Source organism: Schistosoma haematobium, chromosome 5, assembly GCF_000699445.3.
Source record: "Schistosoma haematobium chromosome 5, whole genome shotgun sequence".
NCBI classification, from domain to species: domain Eukaryota; kingdom Metazoa; phylum Platyhelminthes; class Trematoda; order Strigeidida; family Schistosomatidae; genus Schistosoma; species Schistosoma haematobium.
In genome coordinates, this window is record NC_067200.1 from 11045629 (window position 1) to 11066310 (window position 20682).

General features: G+C 40.1%; 1 protein-coding gene across 1 annotated transcript; it reads right to left on the reverse strand.

Moving 5' to 3' along the window:
- Positions 1-751: 751 nt before the first annotated feature.
- Positions 752-19441, reverse strand: MS3_00009134 (uncharacterized protein). Its single transcript, XM_051217467.1, has 7 exons — positions 19144-19441; positions 19022-19109; positions 18713-18993; positions 11978-12074; positions 3595-3788; positions 2899-3031; positions 752-1531 (listed from the first exon to the last, which is right to left on the reverse strand). Exons 3-7 carry the CDS (start codon positions 18758-18760, stop codon positions 1323-1325), a joined length of 681 nt encoding a protein of 226 aa, XP_051064878.1. The 5' UTR covers positions 18761-18993; positions 19022-19109; positions 19144-19441; the 3' UTR covers positions 752-1322.
- Positions 19442-20682: the final 1241 nt, after the last annotated feature.

A 20682-nucleotide genomic window follows, 5' to 3' on the forward strand; every position in this document is an offset into this window, starting at 1 on the left:
GTTTTTAGGAACATACCTAGGGATTAGTTCCGCACAGTAGGTTATTCGTCTTTTTCGAATCTAAAGCAGTAAACAGAGAGCCATTAGAAATCTAAGTATGTTAAGCACTCAATTTACATCGGGTCAAGACTAGTTAAGCTAATAAAGAAAACTCCTATCTAATCCTTTTCTTAATCATCCAATGAGAATGTAAGAAGTGAAGCTACATCGAATAGCGCCAATCCCAAAACAAGGAATATCACACAAACCGACAACTGATTTAGAGCCAATTCGTCATACTCACAACCTAATAAACGAGTAATCCACTAGGCGATACTAATCTTCATAAGTACTCACAAGCATATCACTGATTCCTAATCTAATTATGATAACTACATATTGTTAGAATTTTGTAATTAAACGATTTGCCTTGAAGATTTATTTATTTTAACACATAGATATTGGTACAAGGAGGCACCAAACACATGCGCCACACAAATCTCATTTGATATGTGTGAGGGCTGTGATACTGCCCGAGTGCCCAAACCGAAGCAGGTGGTTTTCTTAGGGGGCCACAACCGGAGCCTCCGACCTGAAGGTTTGATCCACAAGGCAGTGGGCAACGTCGGGGATTCAGTCCCATAGTAGTCGGTGTCCAACGATTGGTTCATACACCATTTGTTCCTTCAGGATACTAGGGCCAATGTGCACCATTGGTTTGGAATGAGGGTTTTCCAACTCCCCTAGGTGAAATCTCCATGCCCACCAACCCGGTTAAAGCGCCGGACATTCGCTTTTCGTCCTCTCAATTTCGTAAACGACACCCCCACCACGAGAAGGCAGTGAGTAGGACTTCCCTAGTAGAGGCTATATACGCGTGGCCATGTGACAGCATTTCGAGAGGGAGAGCGGACTCTCCCCACTCTCAGCCGTACCAGGGCCTTAAAGATTACAACACTTGATGCGTTGGCGAAGGTAAATGGTGATTGGTTGGTGTTGCAGGACAATAAATATCTGATTCATCATTTTTACACTCTGTATTTGATAGAATGTATTTTCTCAACCTTAAACGGTGCTCATAATCGGTCTTTAGTTGAAGTGTGAGGAAATAACTACGTGGTTGGGCTTACAGTGACATGCGAATAAGATACGCCTAATGTAACAGAACTGCTCTGTCTGAATTGAATGACATTACGAAAATACCAGAAGTATATACATGAGCTACTTATCTTTTTATATATAAGTCAACTTAATCTAAAAAACAACCGGTCGAAAACCCCAAAGACAAGGTTATACAAAAGTCACTACAAAATATAGGGAAAAAAGTGGATCATTTATATTTTTCACAACAAATTAGTTACTGGTTCACTGAATGCATAACAAACATCCCCATAAGGTGTATTTCTTTTGATAATATCAGCGACTTCATCGCCTAATTTATTGCGTACGCCATAAACTGGTGCACCAGGTTGAGCCATTAATAAATATAATGTCTCGGGTCCTTGGTTGTTTGAAACAGCTAAATGTAAAGCGGTTTGTCCACTATTTGTAACTAATAAAACAAAAACCCAGTGTTGAATCGATTAGAAAGAACAATATGTCTTATTTTATGGTGAGAAATGTAAAAGTAAATATGATACTATTTACAAACTTTAGATTTGTGTATCGGGTTTTGAGGTAAACTGTGAATGAGGCTTAGTGACACTAACTATCTGCTCAAACCGCAGGCGAGATGTCAATGGGACATGTGATTCAGTGGTTGAAAGTTAGACCTTTTAACTAGTAAATCACTGGCTCCTAAAAAGTGAGTGTGGTTTATGTTTAAGTAAGTTGTACGAATATCAATTGGACTTTGCGTTATTAACTAGTCAGTCAGTCAATCAAACGAAGTCTACATATCTATAAGAATAGTACGATAATAAACAATAGCCGATGGACTTGCACAATATTTTTATTGATGAAATGATCATGGAAATAATCATATGGGAAAGTCTATTTTTATTATACTACCTAGCTTTAAATGATCTACGCGTCTCGATTAACTAATAAACCCAGACTAGTGAAATTTGTATATTCGACATAATTTATATGGTTTGTGGCAAGCCCATTTCACTATTGTATCATTTATCTAGTCATTGTAACTCAGACTCAATTCACTATGTTAATTTCGGTGTGTATGATCGAAAGTATGTCTGTACATTAACGCTTAAGCTATCTTCCTATTGGTCTCAATGTTCAGATAATCGATAATCTATTCACACCCGATTAACTCTCAAATATATATGGATTTTTTAACAGACTCACTCACACTCTCCCTGTTTCATCGTGTGCTTGCTCACCGAACGCTTGTGGATTATTATTATTCATTATCAATAAACTATCTCTATAACTGGTGTTCAGGCTTTTTAATAATCTCGAGTAAATTCGCAATTCTACTAGGAGATTAAGCCTACCTAAAATACTCAGTTACGGGATATTATTATTTGGAGTCAGATATTGAGGACATCATTCTCAACAGGTTTCATAAAACGAAGTACCTGTATGTGGATTAGGAAATCGATTATGGGATAATTGTTAGTTGGATTCTGTAGATATACTACATGCCTATAATAATGAAGAAAGGTGTATTGTATTGTTTCCAAGATTGTATTTTTTAAACCTTAGTGACGAATATTGGAGAGGCATATTTTAATAGTTAGAGGATTTGCAAGCGATTATCAGTCATATAAGAAAAAAACATTCGACGTTTATTGCACCGATACCTGGTACGCAAAACAAGAAAGCTTCCATGAAGTAAGATGTTAATGACGAACATTAAATGAGACTGAAATATACTCAACTTACATATCACACTGCTTATTATCTAATCTATGTGAATAACAGGACTTATACTCAAAAGCATAGAGATAACTAACTTACGAGCACTTAAATCTGCACCAGCTGCAATAAGTAATTGAACACAAGATAATTTATTCCAGAATGCGGCACTGTGTAATGGTGTCCATCCATCTTCTGTTCTATTGTTTATGTTTGCTCCGTATTTCATTAGATACTAAGTTGAAGGAGTATAAACAAAAGTATCTGTTAAAATAATGTATAACGTTCCAAAGAATACGTAGAAACACCAATGATCTTTTTGATTATTTTTCAATCAGAAGTAAATACTTAATAATCTGAAGGTGATGTGTTAATCGATAGGCTTGGGTTCAGTACCTGAACAGGATCACAGGTGCCTAATGTTGAAGAATCACAAACTAGGACATAAAGTTCTCCAATGTTCGCTACTTTAATAGATCTTTGAAGTTGATAGTTTGTTTAAGTGTCCGATTTCTATTTATTAGATCATAATTTCAAAGCCTGATTAAGCAAGTGGGTAATAAAACTAGCTTTTACACAAACGCAGCTTAAATGCGAGTACATAAAGTTATACTTTATAAATGAATCAGATTATTTACCGAACATGTTAAACGTGATCACAAACAGGTGGCAGTTGAATTATAAAGACTAGAAACAAAGTACTACAAATAGTCGAAATTCAATTCTAAAAAAGTCCTCGGACAAATCTTTGTGCACAGTTTATCGCCTAAAATTATTCAGTGTACAAACTTTATTTACCTGTAAAACTTCTACATGTCCTCCATATGCTGCACGATGCAATGCCGTATAACCATCTTGATCTTTAGCTGATAACAATTCTTTTAACTCCACCACCCCTTCAACATCTTTTTGCTTAGCTGACTCAATAAGGCGATGGATAGTAGATAGATCATTGTTTTCTGCTGCGACAATAAATTGTTTCTTTGGATCACCTAAACTACGTTTTGGAAAAATAAGTTTTTGATAAACATCTAACGAAAATTCAAAGATAGTTATTTTTTATGAAACAACAAATATCACTCAGTTATTCGAATATAACGCATGACCTAACACATGTGTACATCGGTTCACATTGTCATATCCCGTTATCAAACACAAATCAAAATATTACGCCAAATCTCACAGTAGTAGATGTAGTAACGAAACCAGTGACAATGTAAAAAAGTGAGACTATAATTTATGGACATAACGAGTCATGTATTTTGGCGCGAAATTCATCCATACATTTGGCTAAACAGAGTTTTGGCATTATAATTGATGTCAGTTCGTGATGAAAACCCTAAATTTAGTTCCTAACCCTAACTACCAACTGTAAATCATAATTCTAACTGGTTTGTAACTCTCATTTGCTCCTAATCAGTAGGTGTCCATTTCTAAGGTCACTTCAGCGTTGCTCAAAAGCGTCCATAAATCATTCTTACCTATAAAAGATTAGGCATCGAAGATACGATTCTAGGAAATATAAATCGGTGAAATAATAACAATAACATCATGAAGAATTCAAAAGCTTGGAATGTGGAAGAAGACAAAGAATGGATGCACATGCACCATTCTCGTCCAGTCTCCAACCGTTGGTTACGACAGTCATGCGGACTCCAATCAAGTAGTCGACAACTAATAACATGGCTCAGTCTATGACTTCATAAAATGGTGCAATGTTCCGATCTGGCTGCCACTAGCTTTCTTCCAACATACTACACACCAGACAACATCCATATGGAGGTGGGCAGTGAATGGGTATACGTAACACATGTCCCAATTATCTCAGTTGATGGACTTATCTTATCAAACGACTAGATATCTTTGTCTAGTACCCTAGTTATGACCGAGGATTGATTACTCTGTGGTTTCAAAATACACGACCAAGGCTTCGAAGGCACCTAAGGTCAAATATGAGTAGCCTATGAGTATCCTCTAATTTTCAAGGTCCACGTAGAAAAAAAGACCAAGTAGAATGAAGCGAACTGCTATGCAGTAAACTTGTCATTTATTTGGCAGATGGATATCTCGTCTACCTCAAAAGTGATGCAAGATATGAATAATTTATTATATCTGTAAATTGTTTTGCTCTGGTAAGACTGTTCGTTTAATATAATATGGACATACAACGTTAGTAAATACTAGCTTTAACCAAGTAGGATGGAATGCACGCTCTGTACTCCGCTATTTTCAATAGTCTATCTTAAGCAAACAAAAGATATACTTCTGAAAGATTAACATTAACAATACTGCTAATAAAATTAGGTGGTTTCTAAATGATAAAAACGTCTAACTTCAGTTCTCAAATGTAATACAATTTAAAACAGTAAGCATTTTTAGTGAACGTAATTATTTCAAACAAATATTTGCTTTGAGAAGTGTCTTTAAAAAATTATATCTATATTTGAGAAACGAAAAGAACAATACCTATGCGGTCTACATTAAGTCTCATATCTGCTCACGAACTAAGTTCCTTAAACTAATAAGTAAACAATAAATACTATAGTATTTCGAAAGTTATTTGCCTCTACAAACTTTGAAGTTCAACTATAGATTTAAATGGAACTTGCAAAATTCACAAGAATTAAAGCTGAGTAGAATAGCATCGACCACGGAAATAAATTAGAAAAGCTAATTGGAGATTGGCAGAGAGATTTGAAAATTTCAAGGATCCAAACCAACACGACCGTCGTATAAAACTGATATTTGTGTAATTAATCAAGTAAAGAAAAGAACGAAAACACGTCACTTACTCAATATTTACTCACAATAGTCATAAATTTATGATAAAATGTATTAGTGTTATTATTCTACTTTATCGGTATGAGGCATAACTATTAAGGATAGATGTTAGTAAGCTACTAGTATTCGATCATAAGTGTTGGTGACAAGTAGAAATGACCTAAATGACAAATACATGTTATCGGCTAAGAAATGAATTGGTGTCAAGGGGTAGAAATGCATACGTATATATGAATGAATATTTATGCATATTGTTCGGTGGTACAACAGGCTATCTCTTCCACCGATCGTGTGTGTTGACAGCTTCACTTATCTTGAAAGTCTCATTAGTCTTGATGTGCTAGTGTGTTTGACGAGATCTCTGCACGGATTCAAAGGGCTCGATTAACTTTTTCGATTCGCATCGCTTGTGGTGTAGGTGAGATATCTGTCTGTCGGCCAAAAGAAGAGTTTGCAATGCAGCAGTTCATTTCGTTTAACTTTATGTGTGTAAGGCAAAACTAATAAGAATAGAGGATATTAGTGGGTTGTTAGTATTCGAGCATAGGTGTCTTCGAACCATTGCTCGTATATATCGGGACCGTCGAGTGAGTAATGTATAGTTTTGGTATATGACACAAAGTAAAGATGGCAAATCGAATGATGACGTGGTGAATCTTCATCAACTGAGGTGATTGGGCATACATAACACATGCCACAACCATTATTTACCTTGATTGGGTGTGTTACCTGGTGTAGGAGTAGACTAGAAGAAGGCTAGTGTTGGTCAGACCAACACTTGGCGTCAATTCATGAACTGTTGGATCGAGCCATGTAGGTTAGTACAGATTACCTGGTTGAGGTCCATGTGATTACTCCAACTAATGGTTAGATTTTGGGTGATATGTCCAGCGTTTTAACAGGGTTAGTGGATACGAAGGATCCACTAAGGGAAGTTGGAAAACTCTCATCCTAAACCAATGGTGCACATAGGATCCATGATCCTGAGAGAACAAGTGGCACATGGCACCGGCTACTATGAGACTACATTTCCGAACGTTGCTCCACTGCCTTGTGGACTATACCTGTAGGTCAAACGCCCAGAGTGGCCCCCTAAGGAAACCACCTGCTTCGGATTGGGCATCCAGGCAGTATCCCAGGCCTTACACAAACCGGATGATGAAATGCGGGGCATATTTATTTGATGTCTCCATGTACCAATGTTTATGTGTTTAAATAAATAAAATTAGGAACCAATAATATGATTAAAGTGCAAATATTATGCGATTACAATGCACATAAAATCTTATCTCCTTCCAATATTATGTGGTTGAAGATTATCACTACGACTCTCTGGAAAATAGGTTTCGTGTACTGGTTGGCACTTATCAGCAAAGTACAGTACATGCATTCTTGAAATAGCTGATTCACTTCGTGAACAAAAACAACGGAACAGTTGACTTTTCCGTTACAACTATTATGTTCAAGCAAAAATGCACCGAGGATTATGGTATCATTGGGATTTCGAGAACTTACGTGACCGTTAGCACTAAGGACTAACATTTGTCATCTTAACATAGATGTGCCACTTTAAAATTCATAACCAAAAACTAGTCTTGGATTTAAAAAGACTTTAAGAAACGAAGGTTGCATACCAGAAAAAAATCCATTGTCATTATGAGTGCAAGTGCGTTTCATTCTCCATGTCTATCGTATCTGAGACCTTGACGTGGTAGATGGGTCTGCCTATCGTCATGATTCGATTGGCCCATGTTGCTAGGCAAGTTTGATTGAAGAGTAATAAAACTAAAACAAGAAACGACGAAGCCGTACCCGTGGATAGCAGGGTGTGATGGTAGTACACTTCTCAGCATCTGCAACAATACTACCTCCCTATAACGAAAGGATAGGTTAGAAATTGTTTTCCTTAAAAATATTATCCCTAACATTCAGTCAGTCAGTCAGTAACAACGTAGAACTTCTTACGTACGTACGTACATCAGTTCGAGTTGCCACACCACATTAGCATAGAGATGCAGTGGTCGATTCAAATCCCGTAGTAGTAGAGGTAATAAGAGTATAAGCAGTAATCGGGAAGATTAGTGTTTGGAGATGTTACTTAAAGAGTATAATACAGTGAAATAAATTTGAGAGGAGAAAAAAGAGACAAGGAGGAATAAGGAGATCAAAATTTGGGAGAACACAAAGAGTGTACGCACCTGCGCCATTGCAAACGATTTTGAGCCATGTCATTCAGGGTCTCTAACCATCGGTTGCTATCATCTCGCGGTCCCCAACCAGGTAGTCTACACCTACCGACATGACTCAAACCACTTGTCAGTGACTTCATGGACTTGTTTTGGTCTGGCCGCCCCTAGCTTTCTTCCAACCTACTCCTATACCACTGAACATAGCACGTCGAGGCAGTCGGTCGTTGGGCATACGTAACACGTGTCCCAGCCATCTCAACTGATGAAGTTTCACTACGTCATCAATGGATTTGCCATCCTTACCTAGTACCCGTTTCCTAACAACTGCATTACTTACTCGGTGGTCCCACGATATACGAGCAATATTTCGAAGACACCTATGATCAAATACTAGTAACCTACGAATATCCTCTACTCTTACCGGTCATGTTTCACTGCCATAAAGTAGGACGGAACGAACTGCTGCGCAGTAAACCCGTCCTTTGGTTGATAGACGGATATCTCGCCTACGTCATGAATGACGCAAGTCGGCAAAAGCTGGTCGAGCTTTCTGTATCCGTGCTGAGATTTCGTCACACACCAGACCACAAGGGCTGATGAGACTTCCAAGATAAGTGAAGCGATCGACACGCTCAATTACTTCACTCCCTATCACTAGTTCGGGTGTCGATGCAACCCAATCCTGAAGTAACATTTCGCATTTCGAGGGGGAGAATCGCATCCCGAACATGCCCGCATTGTTGCTTAGAGTGGTCAGAAGACTCTGCATTTTGTCAGCGTCTTCACCAAATAAAACTATGTCACCAGCATATTCTAAGTCAACAAGTGAACCTCCCGGTACAAGTTCAACCCCTGGAAATTTAGATGAGGAGAGTGTTATCTCTAAAAGTACGTCAATGACAAAGTTGAACAAGAAAGGGGAGAGTGGACAGCGTTGACGAACACCACTTGATATAATCAATTCTGATGACAGTTCGCCATAAGCTCTCACTCTACCAGTTGTGTTCGAGTAGAGAGCCTGTAAAAGGTTAATGTACTTCTTTGGTACTCCTTTCAGTGACAAACACTGCCATAGAACCTCACGATCAACAGAGTCGAATGCCGCCTTAAGGTCGAGAAATACTACCATTGTGGGGCGTCTGATCGTATGTCTGTGTTCTAGGACCTGATGTAGTGTGAATATCTGATCTATACAACCACGTCCAGGTCGAAAACCAGTCTGGTTTTCTCTAATCTGCTCTTCACGAGCTTTGATTAGGCGTCGAAGTATTATTGAGGCTAATATTTTAGACACTATATTAGTGAAACTGATTCCTCTGTGATTGTCACAAGAGGACTTTTGTCCTTTCTTATAGACTGGCACAATCAGTGATTGAGACTAGTCAGATGGGATTACGTCCAGTTCCCAAATTCTACCTAAGACCTCGGTTAATCTCATTGCTAATACTGGGCCACCATCCTTAAAAATCTCAGAGGTGAACCCGTCAGGGCCTGCTGTTCTCCCTCGCTTCAGATTTCCTATGGCTTTTTCAACTTCGTAAAGGGACGGAGGACCTACATTAACTTGCCATTCAGGTTGACTGGAGATCGTGGGAAACCGAAGTGTGGCTGAAGGCCAGTTGAACTGATCCCTAAAGTGTTCTGCCCATCGATCTAATCTCCTGGATTGAGAATGTATAATATGTCCATCTTTCTCTGAGATTGTTTCGCTAACAGTCGGTTTCCTAATACCGGTTTCCCTAACAAGTCTGAACAATTGTCTGCTATTACCTATTGCCGCTGCCTTTTCCATCTCTCTTGCTTTCGTTACCCACCACTGTTCACGATCACTGCGTAGGATTCTTGTCAGCTTGCGCTTAAGCTGACTCCGCTCTTCATTATGTTCAGAGCCAGGTGGAATGAGTTTTCGAGCATCTGTCAGTGAGATAGATGCTGCTGAGACCCAATGTTGCTCCCTAACCTTACGGGTTACCTTACTGGCAGATATCACTGCTGTTTCCACAGCTTTTCGGATATCATTCCATGCTGCCTCAGGGTGGGCATCACATACTTGGCTGCCTAACTGTTTTCCTAGTTGTTCCTGAAATATACTCTTAGCTTGACTATCATTAAGTAGGCCCCTAAGAGGCTACCTTGCCGCGTCTTTCCTACGTCCAGTAAGACGCAGACAGATACGCGCTCGTACTAGAGCATGATCTGAATCTAGGCATGTGCTCCAGAATGAGCGACAGTCTTCTATCGAGCCCCTCCATCGGTGGCTGATAGCGATGTGATCTATTTGGGTCCAACGTTGGGACGAATTAGGGGTCGCCATGTTAAAAGATGTTTTTCCTTATGCCTAAAGTTAGTATTTGCAAGGAACAGGCGGTTATTTGAGCATAGCTGCAACAGATGGTCGCCATTATCTGTTCTTTGAGCCACGACACCATATGATCCACCTAGGTGTCTTTCCCTATCGCTTAGTTTACCTACTTGAGCATTAAAGTCACCGGCCATTATTACTACATCCGAACGCCTAGCTTTAAGGAGGAGGTCTGAGAGCTTTCTGTAAAACTCATCTTTTACATCATCTGAGCTGCAGTCAGTGGGAGAATAGGCAGAGACGACGAAGAGGCAACGACGAGTGTCCCTATCTTTTAGGATCCTTACTGTTCCGTTCAGTCGGACAGCGCACAAACGACTGTCTACTGGGATCCACTCTAAGAGAGCTAGTTCTGCCCTAGGACTCAATGCTATACCTACGCCGGCGAGGCCGCGGGAAGCAGAATCTGGGCTTTCAGATACACGAAGTGTGAATCGAGTCGGTTCTTTATTTTGGCATGGTGAGGTCAAATAGCTGACGCTACTCGGATCCTGTATGCGCGTTTCGGAGACGTAGCACACATCGATGGCGCGGGGTTCTAAAGTCCTAACTAAGGAAGCCTGTTGTCCTATTTGGCACAGTGTTCGGACGTTGAAAGCTCCTACGTGTAGTTTAGAGCGTGGTTTCAGGAGACCAGGAATAACGTTCCGCGTACTCGAATCGTTTGCCCTAGCGGTGCGAGGTGATAAAGAGACGTGAGAAGGGTTAGTCATGGAGATGAGAGGTATTAGGGGGTGTAGGAAGGATTTGAATGTGACCAACTTGTTCTAGTGTGCTGTTACGGGTATGAGGGCTGATATCACTTCCCGGTTGCCCACACCGTGGAAGGGTATTTCTTGAGGAACCTGAAAAGGAAACTGGATTAGTGTTGGTCTTAACGACCTGGGAGCGTGACCGCAGTGCCCAAGGGACAGCTGCTTGAGGCCGGTCGCGCACGGCCTTTTTGTGGAAGGTTTTGGACGTGTTAGCTCCGTTCTTCAAAGGGCCTTACCGCCGGAGACGGAAATCCGTGAGGTAAGGTGAGGTGTGACATTTTTAGGATCGACCTTTTCTAACCCCACCCCTCCTTGTGGGAAGGCAGCATCGCTGTCATGCCGGTTGTCCGAGGGAAACACCTTACTGCTGTCACACCCCTCTACAGTCAGCAGTACGACTTCGCCCTCAGACCTTGAGTTGCTGCTTTTAGTCTTACCGTTCTCCAATCGACCTGCCTGGCATGGTAGAACCTACAGGAACATATGTTCCAGCCAATATAGCTCGGTTGGGTCATTACGATAAGCAAGCCCGACCACCGCGTCAAGGTAGCAGCTTCGGTCGGTCCCTAACATTGATCCATAACGACTCTACAATTGTCGAAAACAACCGAATAAATTCCAGATCAACAGAATAAGCTCTTAGTTAGTTGTGGAGAAATTCTAATCGCTTGGTCCTCTTTGAATCACGTGCTAATGTTACTCAGACGAACAGTCGAATCTTCCAAACTAAGTCATTCAGTTTAGAGACCATAACATAGACTATAGGTCTCCTCGCAGGAGGATGGGCCTGTCTCGACTAGCCTCTAGAACTTTTCTAAGGTTTCTATTTAAACTTCCGAGTTTCCAGGATCACTACTACTAGTTCAGTCTCCTTTTCTGACACTTTGAAAAGGATTACTTCCGCGGTATGGCGAAACGTGAAGCAACAGCTACCCGAATTCACTGAATGTACTATACAATAAGCAAGTTTACTGTTATCAACGTAACAGAAATCTACATGTAAACTTCACGTCAATACAGAAAAACTCACTGTTATCTAAAGAGAAACTACATCGTAAAGAACCAAAGGCATAAATCAATGAAACACTCCATACCTTTTATTTGATCATTTGTCCACAGATTAATATCATTTTCATCTGCCTGCCAAGCACTGACAAACATACCAGGATTATTACGTTTGGCAGCCATCACCTAGACATAAAAGTAAGTTTATAATTTTTACTAAGTTAATTTTTGACAATGAAGAGTATTATTTGATGAATTTTTGCACTACATATGCTTAAGATTCAATGAGACTGTGTTTGATGATGGTGTATATCTTACTAAACTTTGGTGATACGATACAGAACACTATATATATATATATATATATATATATATATATATATATATATATATACTTATAGTTTCCTTTATTGACTCATTTTTAAAGTAAACTGTTTTAATCTAATGAAGCTTAACGTGACATGTTACATATGCTAACTTGCATCAATTGCCAACAATAACTGAATATAGTATGAAATCATTTAGTGAATATTTTAATTTAACGGTAGATCTGGATTTAGTTAATGAATCACTATATTTATTTATTTGAACACATATATATTGGTACAGGAGTGCGCCGAATATATATGCGCCACACAATGAATCACTATAATATTCATTTAGTTTAATTATGTAAATAAATGAACGAATATAAAGACAAGAAAATGGGTTTAATTTTATCACTGAAATCCTTCATTTCAATCATTTTATACGAACAACCATTTATTTTTGCCATTTGATTGTAGACAACAATTATATTCCTACAGAAAATGCATGTATTTAGGAACCACTATTCGACTAAGTTAGTGGAAGTATCAATGTGTTAAATATTGAAGTCTACTAGCCAAAGCACTAAAGTCAGATGTAGAAGTAACTGCAAAGATATTCTATGTTTAATTCAGGAAGATTTGGGAGGAGGAACAGGTGCCAACAGAATGGAAAGAAGGATACCTTATCAAGATACCAAAGAAAGGAGATCTGAGTAAGTGAGAGAACTACAGAGGCATCACACTACAGTCAGTACCAGTAAGGGTTTTCAACTGAGTGTTGTTGAACCAGATGAAAAACTCAGTAGACACCCACCTTCAAGATCAACAAGCTGGATTCCGTAAGGATCGGCTGTACACAGACCGATTAGAGACACTACGGATTATTGTTCAACAATCAATTGAATGGAACTCGTCACTATACATCAGCTTCCTTGATTAAGAGAAAGCATTTGACGGTGTAGATACGAGAACCTTATGGAACCATCTTCGAGACTATGGTGTACCTGAGAAAGTCGTCAACATCATGCGGAATTCGTATACGGACAACAGTGCAAAGTCGTCCATGAAGGACTGTTGACAGACGCATTCCAAGCGAAGACCGCTGTCAGAGAAGGCTGTTTACTCACGTCCCTTCTTTTTCTTCTGGTGGCTGACTGGATTATGAAGACCACATCTGAGAAGCATGGAATACAATGGACATCTTGGATGCAACTAGGCGATTTGGACTTCGTAGATAATCTAGAACTTCTATCCCATACACACCAATAAATCCAAGTCAAGACAACCAGTGTAGCAACAGCCTCTACATCAGTAGGCCTCAACATAAACAAAGGAAAAAGTAAGATCCTAAAATACAACATGGAGAGCGCCAACCCAATCAAACTTGATGAAGAAACTCTGGAAGATGTGGAATCTTTCACGTACCTGGGCAGCATCATCGATGAATAAGGAGGGTAGGATGCAGATGTAAAGGCGGAGACTGGCAAAGTAATGGAAGAATTTCTACTGTTGAAGAACATGTGGAACTTGAAACATTTGTCAACAAATATGAAAGTCAGGATTTTTAATGTGAACGTCAAAACAATTCTACTGTACAGAGCTGGAACTCGGGGAACCACCACAACTATAATCAAAAAAATGCAAGTATTTACAAACAATTGTCTACGCAAGATACCCATTTTCCGTTGACCGGATACCATCAGCAACAGCCTCCTGTGGGAGAGAACAAACCACTTCCCAGTTGAAGAAGAGATAAGTAAAGGACGACGAAGGTTGACAGAACATAAGTTGCGGGAATCCTCAAAAGCACAAAGGAAGCGCTAACTTTGAATGCTGAAGGTAAAAGGAAAAACGGAGAACGAAAGAACAAACTGTGCCAATAATTGGAAGTAGACATGAAAGGGTTGTAAAGCAACTGGAAACAAGTGCACAGGACAGAGTTTGATGAAGAATGCTGGCGGGAGTTCCATGCTTCTCCACGAGGAGTAACAGGCGTAATTACATTTATGGTAAACCACATTGGTTAGATTGTGATCATAGTACAAACTTGGATTATTTACGGAGTTTCCACCATTACTTCAGTGCATATATGCATTGTAATTCAGTTTCAAGCTAATCACCAACAGGATAGACAGTTGAAAACCAACCACGTAAATATTGGACAATGGTGTTCACATTTATCTTACCAGTCAGTCAGTCAGCTACAACGTAGGACCAGGCACATATATGCATCGATCCAAGTTGCCATACCTCATTAACACATCAAGATGGACACCGGATTCATATAAGTGGTTAATTAAGAGGTGGTTTTTTATTTTATTTTATTTCAACACATAGATAATGGTACAAAGAGGCACAAAATACATGTGCGCCACACAAATCTCATTCGATATGTGTGAGGGCTATGATACTGCCCGGGTGCCCAGACCGAAGCAGGTGGTTTTCTTAGGGGGCCACACCCCGAGCCCTTGACCTAATGGTCTGATCCACAAGGCAGTGGAGCATCGTAAGGAGATGCAGTCCCATGAAAGCCGGTGACCAACGATTGGTTCATACGCCATTTGTTCCCGCAGGATACTTGAGCCCATGTGCACCATTGGTTTTGAATCCGGTTAAAGCACCGGACATTCGCTTTTCGTCCTCTCATTTTCGTAAACAACACCCCCGCCACGAGAAGACAGTGAGTAGGACTTCCCTGGCAGAGGCTATATACGCGTGGCCCTGTGAGAGCATTTCGAGAGGGAGAGCGGACTCTCCCCACTCTCGGCCGTGCCAGGGCATTTGGGGGCTTCAGAGGTGGTAATATATAAAAGAAAGATGGCAATAAGGATACAGTACAGGAAGAAAAAAGTAGTTCGTAGAAAGAAAGATATGAAGCAATTTTATTCTCTTAATTTAAGAGAAGACAGAGAGTGTATACTCCTACGCCATTGTGATCGATTCTAAGCCATGTCACCAAGAGTCTCCAACCATTGGTTACGATAGTCACGCGGACCCCAACCAAGTAGTCTGCATCTACCAACATGGCTCAGACTAGAAGTTTGTGACTTCAAGCACTGATGCCAGGTTTTGGTTTGGCCGCCCTAACTTTATTCCAACCATCCCCAACACTAGTCAGAATTGAACGTCGTTGTAATTGGTGTTCAGGCATACGTAACACGTGACCCAACCATCTCAGTCGATGAAGATTTACAACCTCATCAACTGATTTACCGTCATTCCCTAATACCCTGCGTCTAACCTTACTATTACTTACCCGGTGATCGCAGCAGATGCGAGCAATATTTCTAAGGCATCTGTGGTCAAATACTAGTAGCTTACGAGTGTCTTCTACTCTTAATGGCCATGTTTCGCTGCCGTAAAGTAGAACAGGACGAACTGCTGTGCAATATACTCGTCCCTTAATTGATAGACGGATATCTGGCCTTTGCCATAGGTGAAATAAGTTGACAAAATCCAAACAAGCTTTTCGAATCCGTGCTGAGATTTCGTCAGACACCAACCCATTAGGGCTGATCAGACTTCCAAGATAAGTGAAGTTGTCAACGCGTTCGACTACTTCACTCCCTATCCTTAGTTCAGGTGTTAACGCAGACCAGTCCCTGAAGCAACAACTTGCATTTCGAGGGAGAGAAGTGCATTCCAAACATTCTGGCATTGTTGCTTAGTGCTACCAAAAGACTCTGCATTTTGTCAGCGTTTTCACCAAACAGGACTGTCATCTGCGTATTCTAAGTCGATAAGTGGACCTCCTGGATGGAGATCGATACCCGAGAATTCAGTCGACGAGAATGTTATTTCCATCAATGGGTCTATGATGAAGTTCAACAGAAATGGAGAAAGTGGACAGCCTTGACGGACACCACTTGAGGTTGCAAAAATAGATGACAGTTCGTCATAAGCCCTGACTCGATTAGGAGTGTTCGAGTAAAGAGCCTTTACAAGGTTTATGTACTTCTGGGGTACGCCTTTCAATTACAGACACTGCCACAGAATTTCGCGGTCTACAGAGTCAAATGCTGCTTTTAAGTCAAGAAAGACCACCATTATCGGACGCCGATAAGTATGCCTGTGTTCTAGAACCTGACGAATGGTGAATATGCGGTCGATGCAGCCACGACCAGGTCTGAAGCCAGCTTGGTTCTCTCGTGTTTGCAGTTCACGAGTCTTAGTTAGGCGTCTGATAATTATCGAGGCTAGTACTTTAGATACTATATTTGTTAAACTAATCCCTCTGTGGTTGTCACAGGATGATTTTGACCCTTTCTTATATATTGGGACGATAAGTGATTGCGACCAGTCAGATGGGATAACGTCTGACTCCTAGATCTTAGCTAAAATATTAGTCAACCTAATCGCTAAAATTGGACCACCATCCTTAAAGATTTCTGGAGCCAATCAATCTGGACCAGCTGCCTTTCCTCGTTTCAGATTAACTATAGCCTTTTGAACTTCTGCTAGAGTTGGAGGACCTACTTCAATGTTCCACTGTCTGGGAATGGAGGGTAGTTGTAGAGTAGCTGAAGGCCAGTTGAACTGTTCTCTAAAATGTTCCACTCATCGTTCTAAACGTCTGGACTGGGAGCAGATGAGAGCATCGTCTTTTCCGATATAATCTCACTTACACTTGACTTATTAATTCCAGTTTCTTTTATTAGTCTGTAAAGCTGTCTTGTGTTCCCTATAGTCGCCGCCTTTTCCATCTCTTTTGCTTTCATTGCCCACCACTGCTCACGGTCGTTTCTTAGACTTTTTCTTAACCTAGATCTGATTTGTTGTCGCTCTTCATCATGTTCGGAACCTGATGGGACGAGTTTGGAAGAGTCCATCAGTGTGATAGACCTTGAAGAAATCCACTGGTTCTTTGTAACTCTGTGGTTTAAGTCACTAATAGATGTCACTGCTGTTTCCACAGCTGTTTGTATGTCTTTCCAAGCAACATCTGGGTCAGCCTCGTCTTCAGAACTACCTAATTGTGACCTAAGTTGTTCCTGGAACCTACTTTTGGTTTTCTCGTTACTCAACTCAGTTCTAATGGGTCTTTTTAATGTGGCTTTTCTGCGTCCAGTGAGGCGCAAGCAGATGCGTGCCCGTATTAGGGCGTGGTCGGAGTCCAAGCAGGTACTCCAGAATGAGCGACAATCTTCTACCGACCCTCTCCAACGATGACTGATGGCAATATGGTCTATTTGAGTCCATCGTTGATTTGGTGTAGGGGTCGCCATGTTGGACGATGTCTCTCCTTGTGCATTAAAGTCGCCCCCTACGAGTACTATGTCTGAGCGTTTAGCTTTCTGAAGAAGTTCGGACAGCTTTCTGTAAAATTCATCTTTCACTTCATCTGAGCTGCAGTCAGTGGGAGCGTAGGCAGAAACGACAAAAAGGCAACGACGTGTGTCCCTATCCTTCCGAGTTCTTACGTAGTTGTTTAGCCGAACAGCACATAAACGACTGTTGACGGGGATCCACTCTAGCAGTGCTTGTTCGGCCCTCACGCTTAGTGCAATGCCTACGCCTGCCGGTCCACGAGAACTGGCCATCGGGTCATCAGAAATTTGGGGATAATTTTTTTGAACTAAAGTCAGTCAGTAACAACGTAGAACTTTGCACGTACGTACATCAGTTCGAGTTGCCATACCACATTCGCACAGAGGTGCAGTTGTCGATTCAAATCCCGTAGTGGTAGAGGTAGTGAACAAAAGTGAGGCTATAAGGTGATTTTATAAACGCTCGTTAATTAAGCTTAATAGTCAATGATTGTAAAAATTGCACAGTAATATTTACACACCAGTAAACGGATAAACAACTCTCATAGTGAAACGCATTATTGGAATTATCCCAAGTGTAAAAATAACTAGGTGTTTGAACGAATTAATTGTGTATCAGTGAATACAGATGACCAGTAAGCTGCAAATACAGTAACTCCACAAATTTCATAAAAATTAAACTCTTAGTATATTGTCAAGAATTTATAATAACGAACTCATTGTGAACTGATTTAACAGGATACAAAAAGGATAACTAGCACATAAAATAGTAAAAAAGCATTAAAATATGTTTAAAGTCCAATAAGTAAGGTTTTAACTGTCACCAACCAACTGTCTAGAGATATTACGTAACTAATAATTTTTGGAAGGTCAGATAGAAAACATTCTATTAAATATCATCTGTTGCCAATATCTAGAGCAAATACATGTTTAGACACTCATTTGAAGTCCAAATTTCATAGAAATTGTTCATTCAAAGATCACAAAATTCTTCCATGTGCTACAATATTCATTGTATTTTACCCGAATCTACCAACACTAACTTTTGGAACTATTTATGTGTAGTGCTAAACAATACTTATTATCACTGCACTGATGTCAGTAAAACTCCAAGTTGTTTTTAATCATATCATGATGATTTACTCTTTCTAATGGATGAAACAATCGACTTATTAGTACATTAAGTCGGTGTTGTAGGAAAGCTAAGACTGGAATGACGAACACAAGAACTGAGTTATGAAAGACTTACTTCATCGATATCGAATGTCAACTCGTCATCTTCAGATTGCGAAGACATCACCGTCAATCAGAACACCTAAACCAAGAGTTTGCGAATTAAAACATAAGCAAAAAACAAACAGAAAAACTATGTGTGCATCAAGGTTTATTTTGAATACTGATACTAATTACATCAAACAAGTGTTTGGAACTATCACCACTAATCATAGATATCGTGCCGATCACATAGATACTGGATGATATCTTGAGGCGAGAAAAAACGTTGAGAATCCATATCGGGAATTTCAATACCTGAAGATTATTAAATCAAAAACCTTACCGAACTCTTCTTCTATTGCCATGACAAGCTCTACATGATCTAAACTGTCTATTCCAAAGTCTTCATTGAATCTAGAATTTAGTGTTATCTATAACTTGTTGGGGGATACTAACTAAACCAACTTTGTACGGATCGATTTTATCGTAGAGTCTTAACACGAGCATCACTCGATCTTCGATCATTGTTTTGGTTAATGGTACACCATGCCCATAGAATCTGCAGGGAATCGGTAGTGAAAATGTTTTAAATGGGGTGACTAAACATTTTGTTGATGCTACAAAAGTCTTAGATATTGTTGAATAGTTTGCAATTAAGCACGCGCGTCGAAACCCACATAATACCGCGGACATGAAACTAATGTTCATATCGTTGCAGCCCTCAAGGTTATCGGTGGTTTCGGATTTTGCGGTTAGAATTTGAAGGGTGATTGACTTGTTTTAACACTTATTCGGTTGGTCACTTTGGTAAGCTATTCGCTGCAATAAACGAAACTAAGACACAAAACTTGTTCATCAAGACCACACACTATAAGAGTTTCAATTGATCTTTGGGAGGACAGTAGCTTAAATAAAAACTGGTATTTTTCTTCGCTGAGTTAATTCTGTTGTTCCGATCGTTTATTACGTGTCAGTATTAGATTCAAATTCAGATTTGAGTTGTAAGGACAGAAGGCCTACGGCCTATGTTATTCCTTTTCTGGTATGCTTCTGTGAGTGTCCAGCCTTTTCTTGAAGGAGTCAGTTGAAGGTGCGGACACCACTGCTTCAGGCAGCAGGTTCCAAGTATTGAGGACTTGGTGTGAAAACCTGTATACCACGGGCTTTTGTTCGTTCTTGGCTTTTCTACTGGCCTGCTATGTCCTCTGAGGTGTCCCGATCTAGTGTGAAGAAAGAGAGAGAATAAGTTAGGTCTGAAATCATTTCTCAGTATTCTGTACATCAAAATTAGATCTTCCCTTAGTCTGCGATAGGACAGAATAAAGAAGTGCAGTTTTTCAAGCCGCTCTTTATATGAAAAACCCCAAAGTTCCGCAATTGCACGGGTAGCTGCCCTCTGTACTTTTCTAGTATGTCCGAGTCACCTTTTAAGCAGAGGCTTGCAGCCTGGACGCAGTTCTCTAGCTTAGTTCTCACTTTAATTGAGGTTATTTTAGCCAAACTATCCGAAAAGATGATCGCTTTTTATCCTTAAGTAGTCTATCGTCTGTACACTCGAGTACTTTGTTTTCTATTTCATTTGTTAGTAATTTTGTTTCTAACAGTTTGCAGTTTTCCGCTTTTTCTGGTCATAGATCAACTTTGTCCCTGGGTGCTATTGTGTCTTGTTTCTTCTTGAGAACCTCTGTGCGATGACTGGATAGTGCAAGAAATGCAATTGTCAACGTCCGAGCGGTCAATATTCCATTTAAAGCGGCATAAAGTGCGATGAGTGTGTAGGGCCAGTGAAATGTCACTGAGCCCTAGCCAAATCATCCGACAGTTGGATCACTGAATGTCGAACAGATCGTCGCTCCCTGCCAAGGTCATGTACAACCAACGCGCATTAGTTAATCATACGCCATGGACTGGCCCATGCGGCAGTGGTCTTACTTTCGCTTGTATCTACTTTAACTAATATATTTCTGTAATAACGTCCTTTGTGTTGTACAGTCTTCAAAGCAT

What these genes read in the sequence shown, in the direction of transcription:
- MS3_00009134 (XM_051217467.1), bottom strand. Translation starts at nt 18,760, where the DNA reads ATGTCTTCGCAATCTGAAGATGACGAGTTGACATTCGATATCGATGAA. An exon ending in GACAAATGATCAAATAAAAG is followed by an intron (nt 3,789 to 11,977) that starts GTATGGAGTGTT and finishes AACGTAGTTTAG; the next exon opens with GTGATCCAAAGAAACAATTT. An exon ending in GACATGTAGAAGTTTTACAG is followed by an intron (nt 3,032 to 3,594) that starts GTAAATAAAGTT and finishes CCTTCAACTTAG; the next exon opens with TATCTAATGAAATACGGAGC.